The sequence below is a fragment of the Palaemon carinicauda genome, unplaced genomic scaffold, assembly GCF_036898095.1.
Source record: "Palaemon carinicauda isolate YSFRI2023 unplaced genomic scaffold, ASM3689809v2 scaffold2, whole genome shotgun sequence".
Taxonomy (NCBI): Eukaryota; Metazoa; Arthropoda; class Malacostraca; order Decapoda; family Palaemonidae; genus Palaemon; species Palaemon carinicauda.
In genome coordinates this window covers 478,243-503,653 of record NW_027169589.1, presented here as the reverse complement: position 1 = coordinate 503,653, position 25,411 = coordinate 478,243, and the positions used below count along the sequence as shown (strand labels likewise).

Here is a 25,411-nt window from a genome sequence, read left to right as displayed (position 1 = left end):
TATATCTTAAAAGCAGCTTTGGCAGTAAAATCTGTATCCTTATTAGAACACTCAAGATCATAACTCATACAAATCACATAATTATACAATGACTACAAGCGGCATCAAATCAGCTATTCATGAGGTGGTCTATGCTTCCTATTTTGTATATTCAAAACCACTATCTTGCGCACAATCCCACTCTTGTGGACCATACATTCAGCAGACCAGAAAACATCGTGGGAACTTTTTCACATCATCAAATGCAATAAAACCAAATAAAAGACATTATAGTGTAGTGGTTTTATTGAAACCTTAATGTTAATCCTAAAATTACATTTGTCATTCCCCTCTTTATTTCCTTCAGGGATTTGCAAGATTTCATTAATGGTATGGAATGTCACTTTCACTCAATCCCAATTGATTCGTTTCAATTTTCCCATCTCATTTTAAATAAAATTTTAAAATGACACAAATTATGACTCACACTAAGTGAACATTATTCCAATTTCCATACTTACTAAAAATCATTAGTAACACATCAGCCACAAGTGTCCAAATATTGCTCTGATTAGGTGAAAATAGTCCTACATCAACCTTGTTTTAATTTAAAAAAAGAAAAAAAAAATTTGCAACATTCAACATTTCTAGACAGGAGTTTAACAAAAACTATTATAGTTATTTCCTGACATCTGATTACCAGGACCAAATCCACTGTTGGGATTATATCCGTTGCTGAAGCTACTGGTGGTGAAACCGGTGCCCCCACCCCCACCCATCCCTCTTAGGCTCCCTGATAGACCGCCCCCTAGGTTACCACCTAGGCCGCCGCCGCCCATCCCACCCCCTCCCATCCCTCCTCCCCCCATGCCACCACTCCCCATTCCTCCGCCGCCCATTCCTTCATTGTTGCCGTATCCACCGCCGCCGAAGTTACCACCTGAAATGAGAAAAAAACACTTTTGATTCAAAAGGAAACCAACAATCTTCATGTGCTTTAATATCTAACTATAAATTAAAACAGGAAGAAATTAACAGTAGGTTAGTTGCTACATCTACCGAGGGTCACTAACAATCGAGTACAAAATTGATCGGTTCCTGCAAATGATGCCTTCAATGTATTTTGCTTACTCATAAGTTCTAAAAAAACCAACTTATGATATAATCCTTATGATACTATCCCTACAAGACTGAGAGGTATTACCATAATTTTTTTTTTTTGTAAACGTGAAACTGCTTAACAATAATAGATGGCTATGGGATGTCCAGTTATGACCTGCAATCTTTGTCGTGGTCAAGACATTTTTATCTTTGTACTAGTCAGTGACCCTCCTCACAAATTAGTAGAAGTATTATCATAGAGAGTAGAGGTCCCTTTTTTTGTTTTGTTCTTGTTGATGTCGGCTACCCCCCAAAATTGGGGGAAGTGCCTTTGGTATATGGATGGATGGATTATCATTGTACCTAAATCAACTTCAATCCTAGATCAAATTAAAATAGAGAAGAGATTGTACAGTATACTGTATGTACTACCCCTAGATAGGAAATCCCGTGCCAAATGGCGCAGCTCCCCCTGTACTTTTGTATTTCCCGCCAAATTTTTCCCACAATTCGTACTTCCTTGGCTCAGTTGGTGCTTTGATGGACACTTTAACACAATTTCTTCATACTGTAAGGTGTGTAACGTGCTGGTCCTCTTAATCCACTCTTGGTGAGTACTCATGCATCCAAATGGCACAGCATTTCCTAATATGATAGTATATGGAAAAAAAATATATATTTTTCAGAAAAAGCCATTACCACATGTAAATAATATAATGACACTGTTTTCAGAGTGTAATAGCATTATTAGCTCTTGTACATAGTGAAACATGACTTACATTATTTCATATATAGTATTATGGATTTTTCTTCTTTTAGTGTGATAAAATGCCCAGGAAACGTAAGAGAACACTGTCCAGGTTCGACTTAGATGCCTTGATGAATACCTCAGCTTTTGATAGGGTATTGTACACTACCCATGATGAAGGAATGGACAGTGACATTTCTCATTATGGGATTACTCAGTCTCCCCACCCCTCCCCTAGGCCTGGCTCGTCCACCTCCTGTGCCTTGCCCTCACAATCACAGACTGTAATTGAGTGTGAGATTGGTACTTCAGGTTCCATGCAAGCAGTGATAACACCTCACAAAGACCCTCTACAGACTGACAGTGATGAAATTGACACCATTATTGAGTGTAATACTGATCATGCTGGAGTAACACATGCAACTATAACACCTCACAAGGCCCCTCCTCGGCCTGTGATTATATGCCCAGATGACAGTTTACAAAGACTTGTTTCATCACATAAGGTAAAAAAGCTACGGCGTTCTCTGTTTACCTCAACACCACTACCAAGGAAACGACGAATCATCTACAGTGATTCAGAGGACTCTGACATCGATGACATGCCGATGATGATTCTTGATGAACCCCAGATGTCATCTCCAACTGCCACCATCGCAACTCCTCCTGCTATCAGTCCTCCTCCTACTGCTGGCCCTTCTAACGTTCAGACTAACCCTCCTCCCACTATTAGCCCTTCTTCAACCCAGGATACATCTTCATGCCCTAGTACTATTTTTCATATATCAGCTACACAATGTCGGTCATCCGATAAAACTAAGTGGTCAAGGAGACCTCTGCCCGAGGTTACTGCAAGAAACCCACGAGTCCCCTACACTCCTGGCCTCACAGCTGTATCAAGAGTAGCAACCACCCCCAGTGAATTCTTCTCTCTTTTTGTGGATGAAGATATGGTGGCCAACATTGTAAGGTACACAAATATGAGGATAGATATGCTGGCACAGAAATATAAAACCAAAAGTGCAACAGTTGCACACACATGCCCAGAGGAGATAAAAGCACTAATGGGCATACTAATTCAGAGCAGTGCAAAGCAAGATAACCGTATCACTGTTGCTGAAATGTGGAGCAAACAGCATGGGTCTCCCTTATATCGTTCTGCGATGAATGAAAAAAAGATTCAATTTCCTCCTGAGGTCACTCAGGTTTGATGACCACACCACACGGAATGAAAGAATGAAGACTGACAAGCTGGCTCCTTGGCGAAACACATGGGAGTGTTTTCTTGATAATTGTCAGAAAAATTATGTGCCAGGAAATGCAATCACTGTTGATGAGCAGATGGTTGAATTTAGGGGACGGTGTCCTTTCCGCTACTATATGCCGAACACACCAACCAAATATGGCATAAAGATAAATATGGCATGTGATGCTAGGAACAGTTACATGCTAAATGGCATTGTGGACCTTGCTAAACACAGACGGCCCCAAGTAGTTCCTGGTAAACTGGGGAATATTACACTATGACTCTTACAGAACCCTACTTAGACAGCAACCGTACAATCACAGTGGACAACTGGTTTACTTCGCTGTCCCTGGTGAAAGAGCTGTACAAGAGGAATACCTACCTAATTGGGACTTCAAGAAGGAAAGGGTATGTTCCTAAAAATGTGAGTATGGTGTCATTCAAACCAAAAAAGGATAAACTTGTGCTACTGCTGTCATCCAAGCACAACTCTTCTGCTATCGGCGAAAGAAACAAACCTGAAGCAATACACTCTTATAATAAAACAAAGGGAGGAGTGGATGTACTGGACATGATGTGTGCCAGGTACAGCTGCAACTACTCTGGGGGCACCACCTGGATGGCACCTTTGGAGAGTAGTAGTCCTGAACCTCCCCCTCCAAGCATTTCAGCAGTCCTTCCTCCTTGGGAGGATGGGGGGGAGACCCCGAGTCCCAATACCAAAGGAGGTGTAGGGCCCCTCAAGTGTGAACAACACCAAGGCCATGGACTAAAGGTCCAACAATGAAGCCCCGTCCCCTGCGGCCGCTTTCATGGCCTGCGCCTCCTGGACCGTGGGATCCCACGGTCCCTCACGAGTGCGTCATCCACGAAGCGGGTGTGTGTGTGTGTGTGTGTTTATTTTTTTTTTCTTTCCATTCAGCTGGCTGGTGTCCTTGGGACAACCCTTCTGGAGTGTAGAAATGCCTGTGTTTCACCTCCTCCACAGGAAGCTGTTTTGGGGCGCCATGAGGCCTGTTCATTCCTTTTGGTTCTGCATTGACAGTTGCGATCCTCCTGAATCACTGCCCCATGTCTGGTGACAGCGGAAGGACCAGGGAGGGTCGCGATTCCCTCAGGGCTCAAACCTGTCAAGGGGGCGGACCTGCATTGGAGGAGATTCAGGAAGGTCGTTGTGGTTCCTGATCACATTTAGCACCCTCCAGAAGGAGAACACCTCCTCCACCCTCTTGTCCTCCAGGGGGTCCCGGGAGGCCAAATCTTTGCAGGTAGTGGGCTGTGAAGGTCTATTGACGCTTCCACACATGCCCACTAACAGTATCTGTGCCACAGAGTAGTGTTTTGAACGCCAGGGACGTTACGAGTTCTGGGTCTTAGGACGGAGGAGGGTCCAGATTTAGAGCAACCTCAATAGGCTTCCAATCCCAGAAGGAAAGGAAATCCTTGTGATCCTCCTCGAGACCTTCCCCGTGCCGGTCAACAGTGTTGACACAGGTGGGTGAGCTAATGTTGTTCTTTTAAGGTAACACCACAGACTCCTCACTGGGTAACAACCCCAGTTGACGGGTCTTTGGTTACTGAACAGAGTCTCTTTATCCAAAATGGGCTGCACCTAGGGTGCAGCAAACTCGCATTTTGAGTCTTGGCAATTAACGCAGGGACGCCGCTGAGGATTACTTCTCCCCGTCTCCTAGAGTATGAGACATCAGAAGATGGATCATACAACAAACTAACTCTCTTGGTCAAAGCCCCAGTGAGTAGAAAGGGCCGTCTTCCACGTAAGGAAGCAATCTGCTGCCTGCCATAAAGGTTCGAAAAGAGGGGCCTTCAGGGACTGAAGGACCCGAACCCCATTCCCAGGAGGAGTTAGAGATCCGATGGGGGACAAGTTATCTCAAACTTGTATAAGTAAAGACTGATGGGAGAAAATCCCCTCCGACGACATCAGTCACAAAGGACCATGACAAAAGTAGGGAATGTGTAAAATTATACATTAATAAATTATCTGGACCTAACTCCTACGGGAAATTAGTAGAGATTGACTATTACCCGAAGTTAAAATTTTCAAACTAATCAATCAACCTCAAAAACACTCAGGAAACAGATCACAATTCTTGACTAGGTCGGTAATAATATGCCTATAGGTTTAATCACTAAATGGAAACTTGATTTATTAACCTTAGTGTGCATTTAGCATAACAAAAGTTGTTTTTCGTTTGGTTATTTATAGGCGTGCATATATGTTAGTAACGATATTATTTTCTTTTGCTTACTTATTGAAGAGTAAGTTGGGGTAAAGACGTGTTTACATGAATTTTCATCTCGGAAAAATAAAAGGAACTCGCGTGATACACAGTAAAATCATTGGTGGGTTCAAAATTTGGCAGTCGCACAACATGAGAGATCAAAGGTTACAAGAGTATATACAGCACGTTAATTGAATTTTAACTTTCTTTGCTGCTTTAAGGCAATTGATAGCTTATCTTCTAGGTGTACCATGTCTGTGAAATGTTAGTGGTCTCACTTTAACGATTGGGTGATATACAGGTTTAATTAAGGTTTTATGGCATTTTTAAGGGGTCACCTCATACAATGGCATTTTTTTTTTTATTATACTGCAACAGCAAAGCATCGAAAGTGACTATCAAAAGGACTCCTGTAATAAGAAATTATCTACTGTACTTTGAGAGGATTATTTATGGATCTTTGTCGATGTCTCACAGGATGTAGATACAGGAGAGGGGGTTCCCAGCCCCTCGTCCCGTCCCTTTTAGTCGCCTCTTACGACACACACGAATAACGTTGGCGCTATTCTAATTGGGATTCAGCATTATGAAGCTTCATCTGTGGTGGATAATGTGGGAGGGTGGGCTGTGGCACCCTAGCAGTACCAGCTGAACTTGGTTAAGTCCCTTATTAGGCTGGGAGGTCCCCTTTTTTTGTTTTGTTTCGTTGATGTCGGCTACCCCCCAAAATTGGGGGAAGTGCCTTGGTATATGTATGTATATATGTATTTATGGGCCTCAAATTTTTTTTTTCTTTTTAAAATGAACCCATCTACACTCCGTAAAAAGTAGCTTTCTCTAAATTTTTGTTTTTCTTTTTAAAATGAACCCATCTACAGTCAGTAAAAAGTTGCTTTCTCTAACTTCTTGTTTTCTTTTAAATCTGAATACCTATTCCTAGATTGTCAAAAAAAAAATCACTTAAATTATTTTTTTATAAATCCAGAATTAGTAAAACCATTTGGGTCTCCAATAACCTTACCCAATCTACCAATATTTGGTGAATGCCACAGTTGAAGTGCTTCTTGAAAATAGAAGCTTCTAGCTTTTGACTCTGGTAAACAGCCATTATAAAGGCAGAGATGAAACTTAGGTTTAGGAAAATAATTTTCAGATTGAATAGTACCATAACTTATATCCTAACTGATAATTCAGCAGATGAGTACAACAAAATCTTGAGCCCTAATACTAATTCAGCGCAAGGCTGCAAAAAAAAAAAAAAAAAAAAAAAAAAAAAAAAAAAAAAAAAAAAAAAAAAAAAAAAAAAAAAAAAAAATGACAAATTCGAAGATAATTTGTATTTTTCCTAACCATACAAACCTTAGCTATTTACAAAGGGTTATTACTTTTAGCGTAGCTGAAATGGCGAGCCATTAGAATTTAACGAGGGTGTATTACCCCCGCGCTAGTTAGCGGGGGGGTAGGGGAGTGGTAGCTAGCTACCCCTCCTCCCCCTCACACACAGGTGAATACTCACTTTCACTTAGAGGTAGGACTTGTCTTGGGGGACAGGGCTGGCGGGCAAATATGTGTAAATAGCTAAGGTTTGTATGGTTAGGAAAAATACAAATTATCTTCGAATTTGTCATTTGTTCCGTAACCGAAATACAAACCACGCTATTTACAAAGGGTGACTTATCCCTTAGGAAGGGTGGAAAGTCCCCAGCCATACTGGCTTTGGCTTTACCCGGGGACTCAGAATCCGAGTGAGTCGCACTCGAGAAAAGGAGTCCCTGCACCTCACAAGTTCCTTGCACCGCAAGGAACCATGTGGCCTACGTAAGCTTGTGTGTGAAGGAAGAAGTGTGACCCGTCCTAGGCAGTTGACCTGGAGTTCCAGAAGGAACTCTGGGTTAGGACGTTCCCAATACCACCTCGTCAGGGTATGGGGGACGCGACAGTATTGACTCAATACTCGGAACACAAGGAAGCATGGTTTACCTGCAGAGGTTCGAGGTCAGCTATGCAGAGACCAGGATGCTGCTTCCCCGTAGAGGGGATGATGAAGAAAGAAGTAAGGGCCAGACATACTTCTTTCGTTCATGCAGACTAAAACCTGATAACAATGCCCTCAACCTTCTGCTACCTGTCCAAAAAGGAGCCTGAGGTTAGACCAGCTGTTGTGTAGCCACCACAGAGCGATAGAAAACGTATCGAGACTCCTGTGGGTCACGCCCTGCAGGAAGCGGGCTGCGAAGGTCATCAGACACTTCCAGACTCCAGCTTGTAGCACCTGCGTCACAGAGTAGTATTACTCGAAGGCGAGGGACGTTGCGATGTATCCAACATCGTGCTGTAGGGCGACGTGACGGGGGAGGGTCTGAAGACAGGTCGAGATGAATGTCCTTGAGTCCGGGCTGAAGAGGTATACTGGTGACTCTCCCCCCATGTCCTCCTTGTGTTCCCAAATCGGCTGCAACTGAGGCCAAACTGCAGCTGTTCCCAGCGCTAACCTCTCGATTCCTGTACTGGCAAGAAAGAGAAGGTCTTGGGACATCAGACACAGAATGGAGACTCAAAATCTTGAATGAATCGGACCGAAGGGTCGGGACCCTCAGATTCTGAGTCTAGCCAACAACTCAGGAGCGAGCCTGAATGTTGCCTTCCCCTCTTCCTTAGAAAGGGGGGAGAGTAGTAAGAGACCAAGAAGATTGCTTACACACTGGCCGTGGCCAGAGTGAGCAGAAGACCCAAGGCGGAATACAATCCGAGGCCTGTCATAAAAGGGTCTTGAGAAGATCTCTTAAAGGACTAAAAGTCCGAGCCATGCTCCAAGTTGGAGGTCTTCCTCCGACTAGGGCAGGGACGATCGTAGCTTCGCATGAGCGAGGATAGATCCAGCGGGCAGGAAAAAGTTATTCCTTTAAGCCTGAAGGTCAGGGAAAGGCTGAGCGACAGGCTTCATTGCCAAGAGCGGAAGGAGTTTCCTCCCGCCGAAAGGCAATAAGACCGTTATTGCTGGAGAAGAGGCCTCACGGGAAGAGGTATATCTCCCACGGCACCAACCACCTTAGACTCTTCACTTTGCCTGGGAGACCCCTGTGGATGACTATCGCAGATGACGCGACCTCCGTACCGCGACTGTAGCGGGTTGTCTCTTCTAGAGGAGGAAGCGTAGTGTCTCCAGGCATGAAGCCGAAGCGACGTCCCGGTTCGGGAGAGATGTCGCAGTGTGGTTGCTTGAGTAGTCTGCGCCGTGGGAGAACCTCTCCCGGGAGTTCCGTCAGGGGAAGCAGAGGGTCCAGAAACCGTTCTGCGCATAGTCCCAGTGGAGCTCTCCCATTGAAAGGTTGACAGACAGCCTGGTTTTGTTGAGACCCATTGTCCGCAGACAAAAAGGAGGGAAGACGCAGGCGTCGAAGTTGTCCCACCATCACCGGAATGCATCTTGCCAGAGTCTCGGGGTCTGAGACTGGGGGGAAAACTAGCGGAAGCTTGAGGTTCCAAGCTGTCGCGATCAGGTCCCCCAGACCAGCACTTGCTGGTTACCCAAGGTCAAAGACCCTTAGGTACACTCTCTCTATGAGGCTCTGCTCGGATAGTCTGAGAGAAACATTCCCCTGCCTGGAATGAGAGAGCCGATGGTGGAATTGAGAGAATCTCAATCATCCCGGTATCTCTACTGCAAGATGTGAAGGTGTGAAAATGCGTCCCCTGCTGGTTAGCATGAAGTCGACACGCAACGGGGCGACTTGGCAGGAGCGGTAGGATCTGAAGAGGGGCCAGACTAAGGCCCTTAAGCCTGCCTGAATGATGGAGAGGTATCCTTCAGGTCTTGACCATAGGCCTGGACCGGAACATGCCCCCCCCCCTTTCCTTTGACGAGTCCGAGAACCGCATCAAGAATGTGGGGAAAGGACGAGAATATCCACTACCATCAAGAGGCTCCATAGGTCAACACCCATTGCAGGTTTAATAGTTCCGCTGGTCCCATAGGGCCAGGGAGTCCGGTTAAACATTGCCTGAAGCCACCGGAACTTGGATCGCCCCACATGGAACTTATCCTGAGGCGACCGTTCGGACTATAAACGGGTCAATGAGGAAAGAAGAACTAGGAAACGTTTCAAGGTAGGGCTGAAAACTCTGCTTGACTGAGAACAGGTACTGCGACTCTCCTCAGTCTTGCCACAGTCAACCGAAAGGAAGGCTCGGAGGATGTGGTAACAGAATCTGGCGTCCCCAGGTGGTCACCCATCCAAGTACCGACGTTGCTTAACCTCGCTGGACGGACGAGAAGCGGGGTTTCCAACGTGGTAAGGCGGTTGACTCAATATCATGGCCAGATACTCCAGATGTTGAGGCAGAGGAAGAGAAGGCTCCAAGCAAAATACCATGAGCCCACACTCATGGTCAGCATTCGGAAGCTTTTCCCGGCGCTGAAGAAGGTCGAAACCCGAGCCTACCGGAGTTGACCAGCCCTCCAAACAGCAGAGGAGGCGGAAGTCTGCACCTGAGCGGCCAAGAGGAAGGCAGGGAGAGTTCTCTGGGGAAACAAACCTGCTATGCCACGGCGGGATAGCCACACTGCATCATAAGCAGGAATACTTGCAGTTTAGGCTGAATTCGACGAGCACCCTGGAAGATGGATGGAATGGAAACTGAAAGTACCCGTCCTTCCGATCCAGGGTTAAAGGAGTCCTGTCGCCTCGTTACCAGTCTGATCGATTCTGCTGGTCTACGCTGGCCAAAGTTTGTTCGACAAACTTGATCAGGGCTGAGAGGTCGACTATGGACATCCCCTCTCAGATCCTTCCTTACAAGAAAGGATCGACTGAGGGGGCCGGGGGTGAAGCCGTCGATGATCCTAAGGAAGACCTTCGCCTAAGGTATGGATCATTCTGCCCAACCGGGCAACTCTGCTGATGCTATGGCATAGAGGTTCAGAGACACTGAATTCGCTGACAGAGACGGCAGGCGCGATATCCTTGGCTACTCACAGAGATTGTGCGGGAATGGGCATCGGGAAGCTGTCATTCGGATGAGTAACCTTAAGCATCCTCCCAGCAAAAAAACCTGCAATCCTAGAGTTCGTGAACTCCTTTTAGGACTATGCCCCCCCGGGGGAGTCTCCCGTGCCATCTGTTCCTGACAGGAGGAAACTGCAATTGGACACCTTGTCCCAGTTGTCGTAGCCGATAACTTAGGCCGACGTGGTTGAAAGAAAAGGGAGCTGGAGCCCTGCAGAGTCTGGAAGAAAGTGCCTTGGAGGAGTGAAACCGGAAGTCGATTTACTCCGCACAGCAGATGTTTAAGTCTCTGTCCTTGGGCAAAGACAAAACTCTTCTCAAGGATGGAAGGGTGTCTGAGGTCGTTGACCTCCACAGATGAGACACCCGAAGGAAGCCTTCAGTCAGTGCGTCCAGATGGTACAACATCGAGCTTGTCCGCAAGTAGATACTTAACGACGAAAGGCCAAGGTGCCTGAGCTCGAGAGGAGGAAAGTACCCTTGATCTTCCTGTAGCTTCCTTGAACCAAACCTCGGGCCGTAACCGAGGAGGGAAAGAACCTGGTAAGCTCCCAGAGGAAGAGGTAAGCAGTCACCCCTTGTCCGATGGAGAAATCTTTAACGGAAAGCCCCCCCGCCAAAAATCCTTCCAGGGCGGGAGAAGGAGAGAGTACTCGTGCAGGAGAGGGGACCCTCGAGACCGACCTCTTGGGAACCAACTTCGCCCTGGGGGAAGTCACCACGAAGTCCACTCCTCTCTTTCTCTTCAGCGTAGGAGAGACAGCCGCTGGTTTGTTACCCTGGCCGGTGAGTGCTGGTTTCATAACCCTCATTAACGCCCGTGCCAGCGGATCAAACCATGTCTGCTGCTCCAAGGACACAGAGTCCGAAATCCTCGCTAAGGTGAAAGGGATCGGGCGATCCTTTGGAGAGGACACGACGGTTCCTGCCTGAAAAGAAGGTGGGAAGAATGCTGTACTGACCTGTCTTCGTCCTGCACTACCAACCTGTGCTTGGATGGAGGTGATCCCGAGTGCCGCCTAGGAGCACGCGTCCCTGCTGCTACCACCGGCTGTGGAATTCGCCGCGAACTATGGTCGCGCGAGGGCGAACGGTCACGCGGGCGCACAGGCGAGTGGTCGCGCGGGCGCGCAGGCGAGCGGTCGCGAGGGCGCGCAGGCGAGCGATCGCGCGGGCGCGCAGGCGAGCGATCGCGCGGGCGAGCGATCGCGCAGGCGAGCGATCGCGCGGGCGCGCAGGCGAATGGGCGTGACGGCGAGGGATCGTGCTGCCGCGTAGGTGAAGAAGATCGCTGGCGGTAAGCGATGGCGAGCAGCATGTGTAGGTGAATGATCGCGTGATAGGGTGCGATGGTGATCAGCATCCGCAAGAGGGCGAGCGTTCAGGGTTGTGCGATGAGGAGCAGCATGCGTAAGCGGGCAATCGTGCAGGGTTGTGCGATGGCGAGCAGCATGCGCAGGTGAATGATCGCGTGAAAGGGTGCGATGGTGATCAGCATCTGCAGGAGGGCGATCGTTCAGGGTTGTGCGATGAGGAGCAGCATGCGTAAGCGGGCAATCGTTCAGGGTTGTGCGATGGCGAGCAGCATGCGCAGGTGAATGATCGCGTGAAAGGGTGCGATGGTGATCAGCATCTGCAGGAGGGCGATCGTTCAGGGTTGTGCGATGAGGAGCAGCATGCGTAAGCGGGCAATCGTTCAGGGTTGTGCGATGGCGAGCAGCATGCGCAGGTGAATGATCGCGTGAAAGGGTGCGATGGTGATCAGCATCCGCAAGAGGGCGATCGTTCAGGGTTGTGCGATGAGGAGCAGCATGCGTAAGCGGGCAATCGTTCAGGGTTGCGCGATGGCGATCAGCATCCGCAGTTGAGGGTCGCGCGATGGCGATCAGCATCCGCAGTTGAGGGTCGCGCGATGGCGATCAGCATCCGCAGTTGAGGGTCGCGCGATGGCGATCAGCATCCGCAGTTGAGGGTCGCGCGATGGCGATCAGCATCCGCAGTTGAGGGTCGCGCGATGGCGATCAGCATCCGCAGTTGAGGGTCGCGCGATGGCGATCAGCATCCGCAGTTGAGGGTCGCGCGATGGCGATCAGCATCCGCAGTTGAGGGTCGCGCGATGGCGATCAGCATCCGCAGTTGAGGGTCGCGCGATGGCGATCAGCATCCGCAGTTGAGGGTCGCGCGATGGCGATCAGCATCCGCAGTTGAGGGTCGCGCGATGGCGATCAGCATCCGCAGTTGAGGGTCGCGCGATGGCGATCAGCATCCGCAGTTGAGGGTCGCGCGATGGCGATCAGCATCCGCAGTTGAGGGTCGCGCGATGGCGATCAGCATCCGCAGTTGAGGGTCGCGCGATGGCGATCAGCATCCGCAGTTGAGGGTCGCGCGATGGCGATCAGCATCCGCAGTTGAGGGTCGCGCGATGGCGATCAGCATCCGCAGTTGAGGGTCGCGCGATGGCGATCAGCATCCGCAGTTGAGGGTCGCGCGATGGCGATCAGCATCCGCAGTTGAGGGTCGCGCGATGGCGATCAGCATCCGCAGTTGAGGGTCGCGCGATGGCGATCAGCATCCGCAGTTGAGGGTCGCGCGATGGCGATCAGCATCCGCAGTTGAGGGTCGCGCGATGGCGATCAGCATCCGCAGTTGAGGGTCGCGCGATGGCGATCAGCATCCGCAGTTGAGGGTCGCGCGATGGCGATCAGCATCCGCAGTTGAGGGTCGCGCGATGGCGATCAGCATCCGCAGTTGAGGGTCGCGCGATGGCGATCAGCATCCGCAGTTGAGGGTCGCGCGATGGCGATCAGCATCCGCAGTTGAGGGTCGCGCGATGGCGATCAGCATCCGCAGTTGAGGGTCGCGCGATGGCGATCAGCATCCGCAGTTGAGGGTCGCGCGATGGCGATCAGCATCCGCAGTTGAGGGTCGCGCGATGGCGATCAGCATCCGCAGTTGAGGGTCGCGCGATGGCGATCAGCATCCGCAGTTGAGCTAGTAGCTGGCGAACCATGTTCCTTCAGAAGTGTTGGAGAACGTTGGCGTGCCAGCTGTAACACACATGGGCGATCCGGAGATCGCTGGCGAGCTGATGATCGCTGACGAGCTGACGATCGCTGGCGAGCTGATGATCGCTGACGAGCTGATGATCGCTGACGAGCAGAAGGCTACGCGTGGAAGCCTGTGCAAAGAAGAGTCCTTGAACCCGACCTGAACCGAAGTTCTAGATCGCGAGGGCGAACGTGGGCGCACAGGGCACGTAACAGGAACCGCAGGGAAGATCATCTTGAAAGCGCTGACGAACAGGAGAGCGCTGACGAACAGAAGGGCGCGCAGGGAAACCCTGACACGCAAGGGAAGAACCCCCGTGGGGGCAACCCTTTGCCCCGAAGGGATCGTTGTCCGCCGGGAGACTGATGTCCGTCGGAAGACCGCTGTCCGTCGGGAAGACCGCTGTCCGTCGGGAAGACCGTTGTCCGTCGGGAAGACCGTTGCCCGTCGGGAGACGAGATTAGACTGCTGTCCATCTGCACCAAGACGGAAGATCGAGAAAAAGAAGTTGTAGGCTGCAAACGGAGATTCAAAAAGGCGCCTCAAGCACCCTTATAGGGAGATGAGAGGCCCTTACGACGAGGCGGACGGAGGGCCTTACGGCGAGGGAGGCCAACAGCAACAGCAACAGCAACAGAAGAAACCTCCGAAGAGGAGTCTCTATGAGTGTACTCTCTCGCGAACGACAGAGAAACACTTCGTGGAAGAGACTGGTCAGCCAGTGACCTAAAAGGGGCAATCCTCCGAAGAGGAGCCCCTGCAGTTGCCCAGCCCCTTGAGCGAAACTGCAGGTGCGACCGCTCAGCACCAAGAGCATAGTCGCACGAAAAAAAGGCAAGAGAAGAACCCCCCAAAAGAGGAAAAGCTCAAGCCTGGACTGGAAAAAAAACTTCCCTCGGAAGGAAAGTTATCCGCCCAAGGAGGCAAGCCTCCTGACTGTTCTAAAATGAACTGGAGAGCTGTCCGTCGACACGGGAGTACTACCAGTAGAAGGAGACACGCCCCTGACGACAATACAAGGGGGGAGGCAGCAACAGCCGAATCCCCAGGACTCAACCAGACAGCTCACACCGTTGCTATATTACAGAAACGAACTAGATCGGTAACTGTAAAAAATAAAACAAATAATATTAGTACACATACATTCCCCCGGGAAGGCTCCGAAGAGGAATCCCGAGGAAAAGGAACAAGAATTACACAACAGGCACGTGCCCTCACAACCACTTACACTCGCGGAAGGAGAGCTGTAACCAAAACAGAATTATAACAATTATAATTATGTAACTATGTAATTATGTAATTTAAAAAAAGAATGAACACTAAAGAAAAAAACGAAAACCCCGAAAGGAATCGTTCTACAAGCTGAAAAATTAACAACTACAATTAGATTCATAAACTAATTGAGACAAAATGTACGGCGTAGCAACCCCACCCACACGGGAAGGAAGCTACAAGGGCGTAGTAAAACATAGTAAAAGGGTGAACGACCTCAAGAGAGAGAGAGAGAGAAAGACCGAAGTCAAACTCGATCGCAACCCATAAAATTAGGCCGTGGTGGCCTAACTGCCGAGGCCTCCACGTAGATATCGTACACTACACACACACATCTGAAAAGGAAACTTACTTATTTCTATACTCAAATATATATACAAACATGAAAACATGTTTACATATATATTGAGTAAAAGAAAAGTAAGCGATTAAGTAAAGACAAAACAGACAATGGCTGCCAAGCGAGGACCAAGACAGAGACGTCTGTCACAGTCCGAGCCAAAAGTTAAAGTGAGTATTCACCTGTGTGTGAGGGGGAGGAGGGGTAGCTAGCTACCACTCCCCTACCCCCCCGCTAACTAGCGCGGGGGTAATACACCCTCGTTAAATTCTAATGGCTCGCCATTTCAGCTACGCTAAAAGTAATAACCCTTTGTAAATAGCGTGGTTTGTATTTCGGTTACGGAACAAACACGATTTTAAATGAAAAAAATTTAAAACAGAGCAAAAAAGGGTTACCCTAATGAAACTTACACCAAACGGAATTGGCTAAATATCATACCTCACTCTTGCGCTGTTAACCTCAATGGTACAAGGAAAAAAAAAGGTGCAACTACAGCAAATCACGCTTTAAAAACCAAAACGATCACTAAATACAGCAATTTGGTCAAACCACTACATTATAGTGTGAGAGTTCCCCAACATCTCAGTGATATTAATAACTTCTGTAGACAGCATGGACGTGTTGTTTACTGGGACAGGAAGTTACAAAATAACAAATATTGTACACTTTCATTTCAGATGATTCGAATGGTTCTATTCATGTATATAAAATATAATCCAAGCATTTACTAGGTGTGCAAAAACATCTGCATAGAGATAGTTTTTTTTTTTTAAGTATATATTTTCTTTTACCTTCAACTCACAAAGTGTGGCTTATGTCAAATTTCCGTTTAAATAAGACACAACATGATCACCGAACAGGATTTATCAAATTTAGGCTACCTGGCTCACCGCTCGTTCTTAAATGTTTTAATTATTCTAGAATAAAAATAAAACATATGATGACTTGTGCTTTTCTCAACTACATGATTCAACCATTAGACAGAGGTGAAGCACTTTATATTAAGGGTATGATATATATCTATCATTAGAACAAGAGATGAACTGCCACAATTGGTATCTATTAACCCTTTTACCAACCAAGCTATTTGGAACTTTCCAACCCTTAACCCCCAGGGGTTATTTTTTTTTCAAACACATTTGGCAGTATATTTTTTTTAAATTGCTCTAACAGCCTTAATTTTTGTCATAGAGAGGTCAGGTTGGTCTCATTCTCTTAGAAAAAGCCTGATGTTTTTCAAAACATTATAAAAAATATGCAAAAAAAAAAAAAAAATGTAAATAGCAGTTTTTTGCAAGAACGTACCGGTACGTCCATGGGGGTAAAGGGATGAGTTTTGTGAAACGTACCAGTACGTCCTTTGGGGGTAAAAGGGTTCATAGTGACAATTTCACATTTTCTGTATGTATCTCCAAAACAGAACGTGCTTGGGAAACCCCTTTGATTATACGGGATCTCTCTCTATATACAATCTACCAAATCCACCTTATTCAATGTCCTGCTTACGATGTGAAATCAAATTAGGTCTGGTAATGCAAGCTAATCTCTCCATGCAACATGTGAGGCTGTTACACACAAACACACCATCGGAAAAATACACGAGGTAAATGACCCAAATAGACAGCACTTACAAAATATGACCCTCTCCCACCCTCAATACTATTTCCTTTAAATAGTAAAAATGCAACGTACCTACCTCCGCCCATTCGACTGCCACCTCCGTAGCCTCCTCCAAATCCCCCACTGCCAAAGTTGCCGCCCCCACCACCACCACCACCAAAACTACCAGAGCCGGGACCACCCATGGGTCCTCCGGGACCTCCCATGGGTCCCCCGGGTCCACCCATGGGACCACCGGGACCACCCATGTTTCCACCGGGGGTAGAATTTAAAAATAATTCGATGTATCTATGTTGCATATTGGCCTTATCCTGAAAAACATCAACAGTCAGTCAAAAATATGTTGAAGTATATTTTTACCTTATAAAACTCATTGATCCACTGGACTAGAAATAAAATAAATCTAATTATTGTTCCTCCTTTACCTTAGACATGGCCTTTACAGCATCATCATGAGTGGCAAATTCAATATCTGCTTCACCTGAGGGACGATTCTGGTTATCCATAATGATGTGAATATTTACAGGATTGAGGGGTCTGAAAAACTGGAGAGAGAATGCCTCAATTACTTTTTGATAACGAGAGAAATTACGTTATATGGTACCACTATAATTCATTGCAGTATGACATGGCTAACTTAATATAGAACTTGACTTTAAGAATAATTAGTTAAGTCAACTGGACACAACTCACATCAGCAATATCCATTTCGGTAGCTCGGAAAGGGAGACCTCGCATGTGGACGCAGTGACCAGTATCATTCCAATTACCTCGCCCACCGAAGTTTCCCTACAAACAAAATAAAGAGGTTTGAGTTAAATTACCATGATTGATTTTGAAGAGGATTGTGTTATATTGGTTTTGAATACCTCCTGCACCTCTACTAGATAACCCTCACAAGGTCATCCCTGATATTTATTATGACAACACTATCCCTCTAAAATTTACACCATAACAAATTTGCCTTTTCTTCAAATAGTTTAAAACTAACTTTGCTGGTCGCTGAAAGAAACAACAACATGATTTTTAAACTATATTTTACTTAAACGATTATGTTTCGAGTAGAACAAGCACACGTGTCCCCACTTGATCTCTAAATCACAATCTCTTCCTACGCCTATTGACGCAAAAGTCCTATGTAGATTCCCCACTCGTCTATCTTGAGCTTTTAAATCAATACTTCTCCATTCAACATCATCCACTTGTTTCCTAGTCCTCAGCCATGTAGGACTGGGTCTTCCAGATCTTCTAGTGCCTTCTGGAGACCAGTTGAAAGTTTGGTTAACTAATCTCTCATGGGGAGTGTGAAGACCATGCCCAAACCATCTCCATCTACCGTCCACATATGGCACTCGAGTAATCTCTCTCATAGTTTCATTTCTAATCCTGTCATGCCATTCAACTCCCAATATTCTTCTGAGGGCTTTGTTCTCAAATCTACAAAATCTGATGAATATTGTTTCATTATTATACAATGACTCGTGTCCCTACAGTAATACCTATCTCCCTACACTGATATATAGCCTCATTTATTTTAAGAGTTAATTTCAGGCGATTTGATTTCCAAATTTTTACTCAACCTAGTCATCGTCTGATATGCTTTTTACAATCTTTCATTAAACTCAAATTCCAAAGATCCTAAATACTTGAATGTTTCCACTTCATTAATTCTTTCTCCTTCCAATATTTCATCTTCCATTGCATATTCTGTTCTAATCACCACTCTTTCTTCCGTTGAAGCCCAACGTCATGTGATATTTCATGAATTCTGGAAAGCAAGCTTTGCAAGTCCTGTGGTGTTCTGCCAATAAGGACAGCGTCATCAGCATACTCCGGGTCCGCTAATTTCCTGTTACTAATCCTTCTTCACCATCGCAAACTGTTCTATGCATTACAAAATCCATGAGGAGGATAAACAACAGGTGACAACACATTACCCTGGAATACTCCACTGTTCACTGAAAATTTGTTTGATAGGACTCTACTAAGATCAACTTAGCACTGACTATACTCAGGAACAAAATCAAATTTACAGATTTGAGAAGAAATCCATACTAACGAAGGACCCACAAAATTGGCCGGTGCACACTATCAAAGGCTTTTTCAGTCCACAAATGTCATTAGATTTCCATGTTCTACACATTGCTGTACCACGTCTTGACATTAAAATTGGGTCCATACAATTTCTACCTTTTCTAACTCCTGCTTGTTCATCAATCTTCCTCTCTAATCTTTTTAGAATGAGCATACTATATATTTTCATGACAACTGACATAAGTGTGATGCCTCTGTAATTATTGCAATCAGTCTGATCTCCCTCTATTTTCCTGCCCTTTTCACCAACAATCCTAGTTCCCATTTAACTTATCAGGTTCAACTTTTTCATGCGCTTCAGGTATATCGATCAAATTATTCCCCTATCTCCTATTCATGACCTCACAAAAGTGTTCCATCAAAAGTAGCCTCTCTCTATCTTCTGTGGTTAGAAGATTGACGTCTGAATAAAAAAGAAAAAACTTTTCTAACCCTTGCACTGTACCTTTCCTCCTTTAAACTAGTCACTAGCTGCCGAGAAGAGAATCACGTACAGGTAAGTGCCATAAGGATGATACCATAAAACGGGGTAAACATCGCCTCAGATGCGAGTGGACTTTATCACTGAAGGTAACACCTTATCAGTGGGGAGGTTAGCAGGTGACCAACTAGTTCTATTCTGAGAAATAAAAATTTTATTCTATCTCCATGAAACTTGTATCTGAATGTAACAAGTTGAATAACACACTTACTAGGTAGAGGGGAGGTGATAAAAAGCTCAAATATTTTGAAACAAAAACCAACACCTCACCATACCTTTGTTCTAGTTAGGTCTGTTAAATCAAATTTGGAATACAGAAGAGAAACCTCCACCCAAGTTCAAATTTCAATCTATTGCGCCTCTCTATGGTTACCATTCAACAAAGATTATCAAATCCAGAGGGGGAACAAGAAGATTCTGACCTTGCCGAAGGCTTTCGTCTACCATCCACCCACTAAATCCGTCACCTGATCCTGCGCTATAGGAAATCAGCCGTCCGGTAGGTCGGAGTGTTGGGTCCACACAGGCATCAGCTTCCACAGCAGGGATCTTATCCTAAGGCAGCCGTTTGGAACAAGATGGCTGAGAGAGGTTAGGTAGCCTAACTGACTTAACTAATGAGAGGCTGTGCATTCCTTCATCTGATGGGAAGACTTTCTCTAGGGTGGTGTCTATGATCATTCCGATGTATACCAGTCTCTGTGAGGGTTGCAGTGATGACTTCTCGTGATTTATCAGGACCCCCAGATCCTGACAAAACTGGAGAAGCATGTCTCGGTGGGGAAAAAGGGTCATCTCCGAGTCTGGTAGGATCAGCCAGTCGTCCCAGATATATGAGAAGACTGATTCCATTCCTGTGAGCCAAAGATAACACTAGGGTGAAAACACTGATAAATACCTGGGGAGCTGTAGCGAGAACGAAGCATATAACCTTGAACTGATATTCCTTTCACCCGTGAATGAATCTTAAATACTTCCCTGAAGACAATGTATTGGGATCTGGAAGTATGCGTCCTTTAGATCCCGTGTGCACATGAAATCCCTTGGACATACCGCTTGGATGACTGTGTCTGCTGTCTCCATTCTCAACTAAGTCTGTTGAACAAATTTATTCAGAGGGGAGAAATCGATGACTGGTCTCTAGTCGCCCTTTTCACCAGAAAAATTCAACAGTAGAAGCTTGGAGACCTGTCGACCACCTCTTGAAGAGCACCCTTGTCTAGACTTCAGCCTTAAGGGCCACCTCTTTTGCAGATCCCTTTGCATAGAAGCCTAGATGCACTGAATCCCGAGTCAGAGGAGGGATAGATTAAATGAATGGGACGTGATACCCTAGGGCTATCACATCGACCGTTCAGGGATCTATCCCGGGGGGCTGCCACCTCTGCCAGCGGCACTCTAGGTATCCTCCCAAAGGTGGTGGGTAATGAGGTATGCCATTCGTACTGGGAAGGACCACCTCCCCTCTTCCTTTTGAAGGACTTGGGACCCCGTCCTTCTCTTGGACTGAAAGGGCTGCTTAGACACCTTGGAAGGCCCCAGGGACCTTGAAGTTGACTGGTGAATAGAAGGAGGTGCTTGCTGAGGCCGGGAAGACTGGGAAGGTCTACCATAGGACCGAGATGTCATTGGTCTATGGAGGAGAGCATCATTGGACAATTTCCTCCATCACCTCAGCAGCCCTCTATATCTCCTCCAGAACAGAGAGAAGAACCCTCGAGGGTGGAATTCCTCAACCAAGAGACCTCCACTTTTGGCACCTGCTTGATTGCTTGCTTCTGAAGCAAGGTTTTAATAAAATTGGTAGGAAAATAAATTCCCAAAAATACTTCTGTATGGAAAACTCCAAACTTGCCCTGAAGCTTTAGTTATATGGCCATGACAATGAAAGGATATTCCAAATTCAATTACAACCAAGAGGAAATCATTAAATGCAGGTATTTTCAAGTCTTACTTTGCGAACATTTACTATGCAGTGAAATATCCTTAGTAACAATAGATCTTGATGTTTATGAATCTGCAATGGTCATGTAACTGCCTATACAAGTAACATGCTCATGATTGTGTTGGTATTATTTCAACAAAATCTTTACTTCATTATCATATATTCTCTTTCAAGTGAACATTGAGCCTTAGGCTAACTTGATGGTAAACTATTCCTTAAAACTACTGCTTGCAATTTATACAACCCCAGGAAACCAACCTTCATTCCTCCTGGACCCCCACGTCCACCACCTCTGCCATTTTGCCAACCAGGCCCATCGTTGTAACCACCGGATCCGCCCCAGCCAGGCCCGTCATCAAAATCATTGTAACCTCCTGCAAATTTTGATTTATATAATAAAACTAATCAAATAAAACTAAGTTAAACATATACACTATACATTCTAAACTTTGGAAAAATTTCTTCAATGAATAAGTACCATTTTACAATTCAATAATAAAATTTATTTACCATTGCTAAGCGAGTGTGTTTAACTGAATTTGATCAATATTACATGAAAATGTATATTCTCCAAGGAAATAAGGAAGTTTTGCTTACTTGTGCGACCTCGGCCTCCCATGCCATACCTATTCATGCCACCAAACCGATCTCGAGTATCATAAGGAGTGGGTCTATTATTGTAACCTCCCATTGGGCCCATAGGTCTGGGCATTTTTGGACTCATCGCTGCTCTAATCTCACCCATGTTTGATCTGAAGATTTCTATATATCTGTGGGGGAAAAATAATACCTTAGGAAAATTGTGCAATGGAATATACACACCTCAATTGAGTGTGACCCCCCCTTTAATATTGCGAGTGTACAAAAAGTACAGTACCACCATCTGTTAAAAATGACCTTATCATCAAAATGGTTCCCATGAAGAATTATCATTCACATTCAGTATTTCGTTCCATTCTAAATGACTTTACCAAGGAATTATAAAAAATGAACAACTCATGTAAACATAGAGCCTGGTTTTCACCAAGACCATGAAAATCCACTTACAGTATTTCAATAATCAAATCGAGAAAAAAATTCCAATGCCATAACCAATTGACTTTACATTATTCATATACTGCTAATTTCAATATTCTAAAAAGGTTTATAACTATTACCACCGTAGATGACAGTCCGAGTCCCAGGCCCGGCCCGGCCCCACCAGCCCGTGCCCGTGTCCCGGCCCAGCCACTCTTCCCGGCCAGCCCACCAGTGGCCCAGCCCGGCCCAGGCCCAACGCCCGAGTGCCCACTCTGCTCCAGCCTTCTCCTCCTCTTCTCTGCCTACCTGACTCACCGCCAGCCCACCCGCCCACCACGGGTTTTTGGTTTTCAGCTTGTCGGCTTCCATGCATCTTCTGTGTGCCCTTGCCACCTTCTCTTATGACTAACATTTATTCTTAGAAATGTCTGGGACTTCCTTCACCAGTATCACTGACTTAAGAATGGTAAATGAACAACCCAAAATTGAATGAATACAATTTTCTTTTATTGTGCTACCTTACCTTTCATGCATTTCAACTATGAGATAAGAAGTTGGAAGCCCTTATTCAATCAAAAAACATCTTAACCCTTACCCAATATTACTGCTGTCTTTGGGAGCACTGCTTGGGATGCTTGTAAAACTTCCCACCCCCTACGGTCCTCCCTAATCCAGCATACCTTAGGTAAACTGGGGTTTGGTTTACGGGATAGAGAATGGTACTGCATAACATTTAACATCACAAGCATCAAAGCCTATTCTTTTGACTTCTCTCCTTTATATAAGCACAACGAAACTATTACTGTGTCATTACCATTCTCCAAGGGGACATTGGATATTCCTTGCCTTAATTTCTCTTTCATGCAAACCTGTATGTATGAATAGTAAGACTAAATCGGCCTAATAACCAGCCACAAATTTGCAAGGGAAACATCCTGGGAAGTACATAACCCTCCCAATCCACCCTCCCTTCCTCTCCACCAGTAGCCAGCTACGACCCTGAAGGTGCCTTAGGGTTGATTTGCTTCAAATTTCATTACCATGATCTACATAGGCCTCCTTAAAAAAAAAAAATAGGTTTTACAAGGTAACAATTCAATAACTATTCACAAAAATAAAAAATAAATAAAAACTGAAAGACGCGAGGCCGTATGTAGGGGCTGGGCAATGAAACTTTGCCCACAAACCTCCCCCCCACCCTGACTATACTGTTTAACCTGTATGCAACTCTACTCCTCTGTAGCGTTGCCTTCCCACCTGTGCGCTATCTTTTCCTTATGCTTCTCAAGGGCCTTATCCGCAACATCTTTGTTTATAAACTGAACGTATGCCTCCCCCGTATGCCGCCCCTGGTAGTCGGTAGGCAGAGCTATCCCGTTCGGAACTATCTCCAACCCTACCCAGCGACATTGAAAAAGAATACTGTTAAGAAAATCGAGACATCTATAAATTAAGCACTTACTTAATAAAGAGGATAATAATTTAAGATTCCAATTTTAATTACCTTAAAACATTTTTTTTTTTTTTTAGCTTTTAGAGTAAACCCAAGGTATTTAACAACTTTTAACTTTCATCACCATCTTTCCATTAAAGGGTGGAAATGCAGTACATCTCAACCCAGGAATTTATAACCATAGCATTCTAAATGCATTACTACAGGGCATCTATAAAATCAGTCATTGCCAACGGCAAGATGAGGTTGCCTTAACGATGGAGTAGGTCGTCTTGGCTGAGAAAAATTGATGAAAGATTCTTTACCACATTTTCAACAAACAGGATTTCAATCTCAGAAATATGCTAGTTTAATAAGCAATCAACAAAAGAAGATTTACGGTAATATTACAAAAAGGAAAATGAAGTCAAATAATGTCACGTAAACTTATAAAAGCAGTGATGTTTTTTAACAATGTAGTAATCATAACCTATATAATAAAAATAAAAAAAGCACTGCTCAAATAATGTAAAAGTCAGTATTTCACAAAAGGTTAACTAGATAAAAGCAATGAAGTACCCACCATTAAAAAACTGTGATATTTCTTCTTTTGAACACCCGAATGGTAAACCTCTCAAACGTACGCAGCCTTCGTCCTCGCCCCCCAGGGTTCCGTAGCCCGTTCTTTTGACAACCCACTCCATTTCTGACCTCTTCGCTTTGAATACTGCAAATAAAGTGGTTATGAATAAACTATTCTAAACTAAAATGTATTATTTCCATACCTTTCTATAAAGAAGAAGATAAAACTTTTATTTTGGATTATAAATTTATGGATCAAGACTGTGTGACCTAACACTGGGGCCTGTTAAACTATTCAGCAGGAAACCAAGACTAACACCGAGGTTAAAGTTGGAAGCGGTTGGACACCAAGATGTAGAAAGAATAAGCAAGAAAAGATACATACATACATACATATACCAAGGCACTTCCCCCAATTTTGGGGGGTAGCCGACATCAACAAATGAAACAAAAACAAAAAAAGGGGACCTCTACTCTCTACGTTCCTCCCAGCCTAACAAGATAAAACGGAAAAATCCTTCCCGTACACTGTTGGTGGCGTTCTCTTCCAATATTTGTCCACTCAGTCAAGATTAGATTTAAGGATTTAGGCTAAATAACCAGGCACTGGGACTTGTCTGGCCATTCCCCCATAAAGTCCTTCTGCAGGATCTCTAGTCATACAGTCCTACAGGTAGTTGTCGACTTACGACATACGCTACTTATGAGTATTCGATTGACGACGATTTTTTCAGGATGATGATGTCAAGTCTGTTGGAAATACTACGCTAATTGGATAAACATTTCCTTGGAAATAATCTACTTTCTTGTATAAAACATAATGATTTATCTAGCTATATTAATATTTTCTTTTATTGATAATATACAGTATCCATTTTCAATAATAAGTACATTAAGAGGTTTTAATATCTATCGAGTTCATATCATATGTCTGGTAAAGTCATATTGCCGGCGGAAAGCAGCTGGACAATACAGCAATTTCCTTTCAATAGACTAACGATTAGTATTACTATTCCCATTATCAAAATACAGTATCAAGCAACAATACAAAGTATCTTGTGAGTCTGTCTGTCTGTTATGAGTACTACTCAATGAAAATTTGAGTATGCACTAGTTTTATTTAATCTCTGATAATAGATCGTTATCTATTTAAAGAAAGAACACTAACAGGAAAAACTATCTGCTTAAAATTATATTTTCTTTTGCATTACTAAAATTCAGCATTATGAAGCTTCATCTGTGGTGGAT

At 45.2% G+C, this 25,411-nt stretch overlaps 1 protein-coding gene across 4 annotated transcripts in view; it reads right to left on the bottom strand.

Moving 5' to 3' along the window:
* Window positions 1-263: 263 nt before the first annotated feature.
* The window catches only part of LOC137635932 (heterogeneous nuclear ribonucleoprotein H3-like), a 47,826-nt gene continuing 22,678 nt past the window's right edge, over window positions 264-25,411 (bottom strand). For 3 of the 4 annotated variants that reach the window (XM_068368378.1, XM_068368377.1, XM_068368376.1), the window contains 8 exons: window positions 24,165-24,308; window positions 23,407-23,545; window positions 21,727-21,899; window positions 21,388-21,503; window positions 17,303-17,398; window positions 17,035-17,154; window positions 16,686-16,920; window positions 264-919 (listed from right to left, as the gene is read on the bottom strand). In XM_068368378.1, the coding sequence (XP_068224479.1) occupies window positions 639-919; window positions 16,686-16,920; window positions 17,035-17,154; window positions 17,303-17,398; window positions 21,388-21,503; window positions 21,727-21,899; window positions 23,407-23,545; window positions 24,165-24,308 (1,304 nt within the window). In that variant the 3' untranslated portion in view covers window positions 264-638. Of the gene's footprint in view, window positions 920-16,681; window positions 16,921-17,034; window positions 17,155-17,302; window positions 17,399-21,387; window positions 21,504-21,726; window positions 21,900-23,406; window positions 23,546-24,164; window positions 24,309-25,411 lie in introns of all 4 variants that reach the window. The other variant, XM_068368379.1, reaches the window with a different exon arrangement.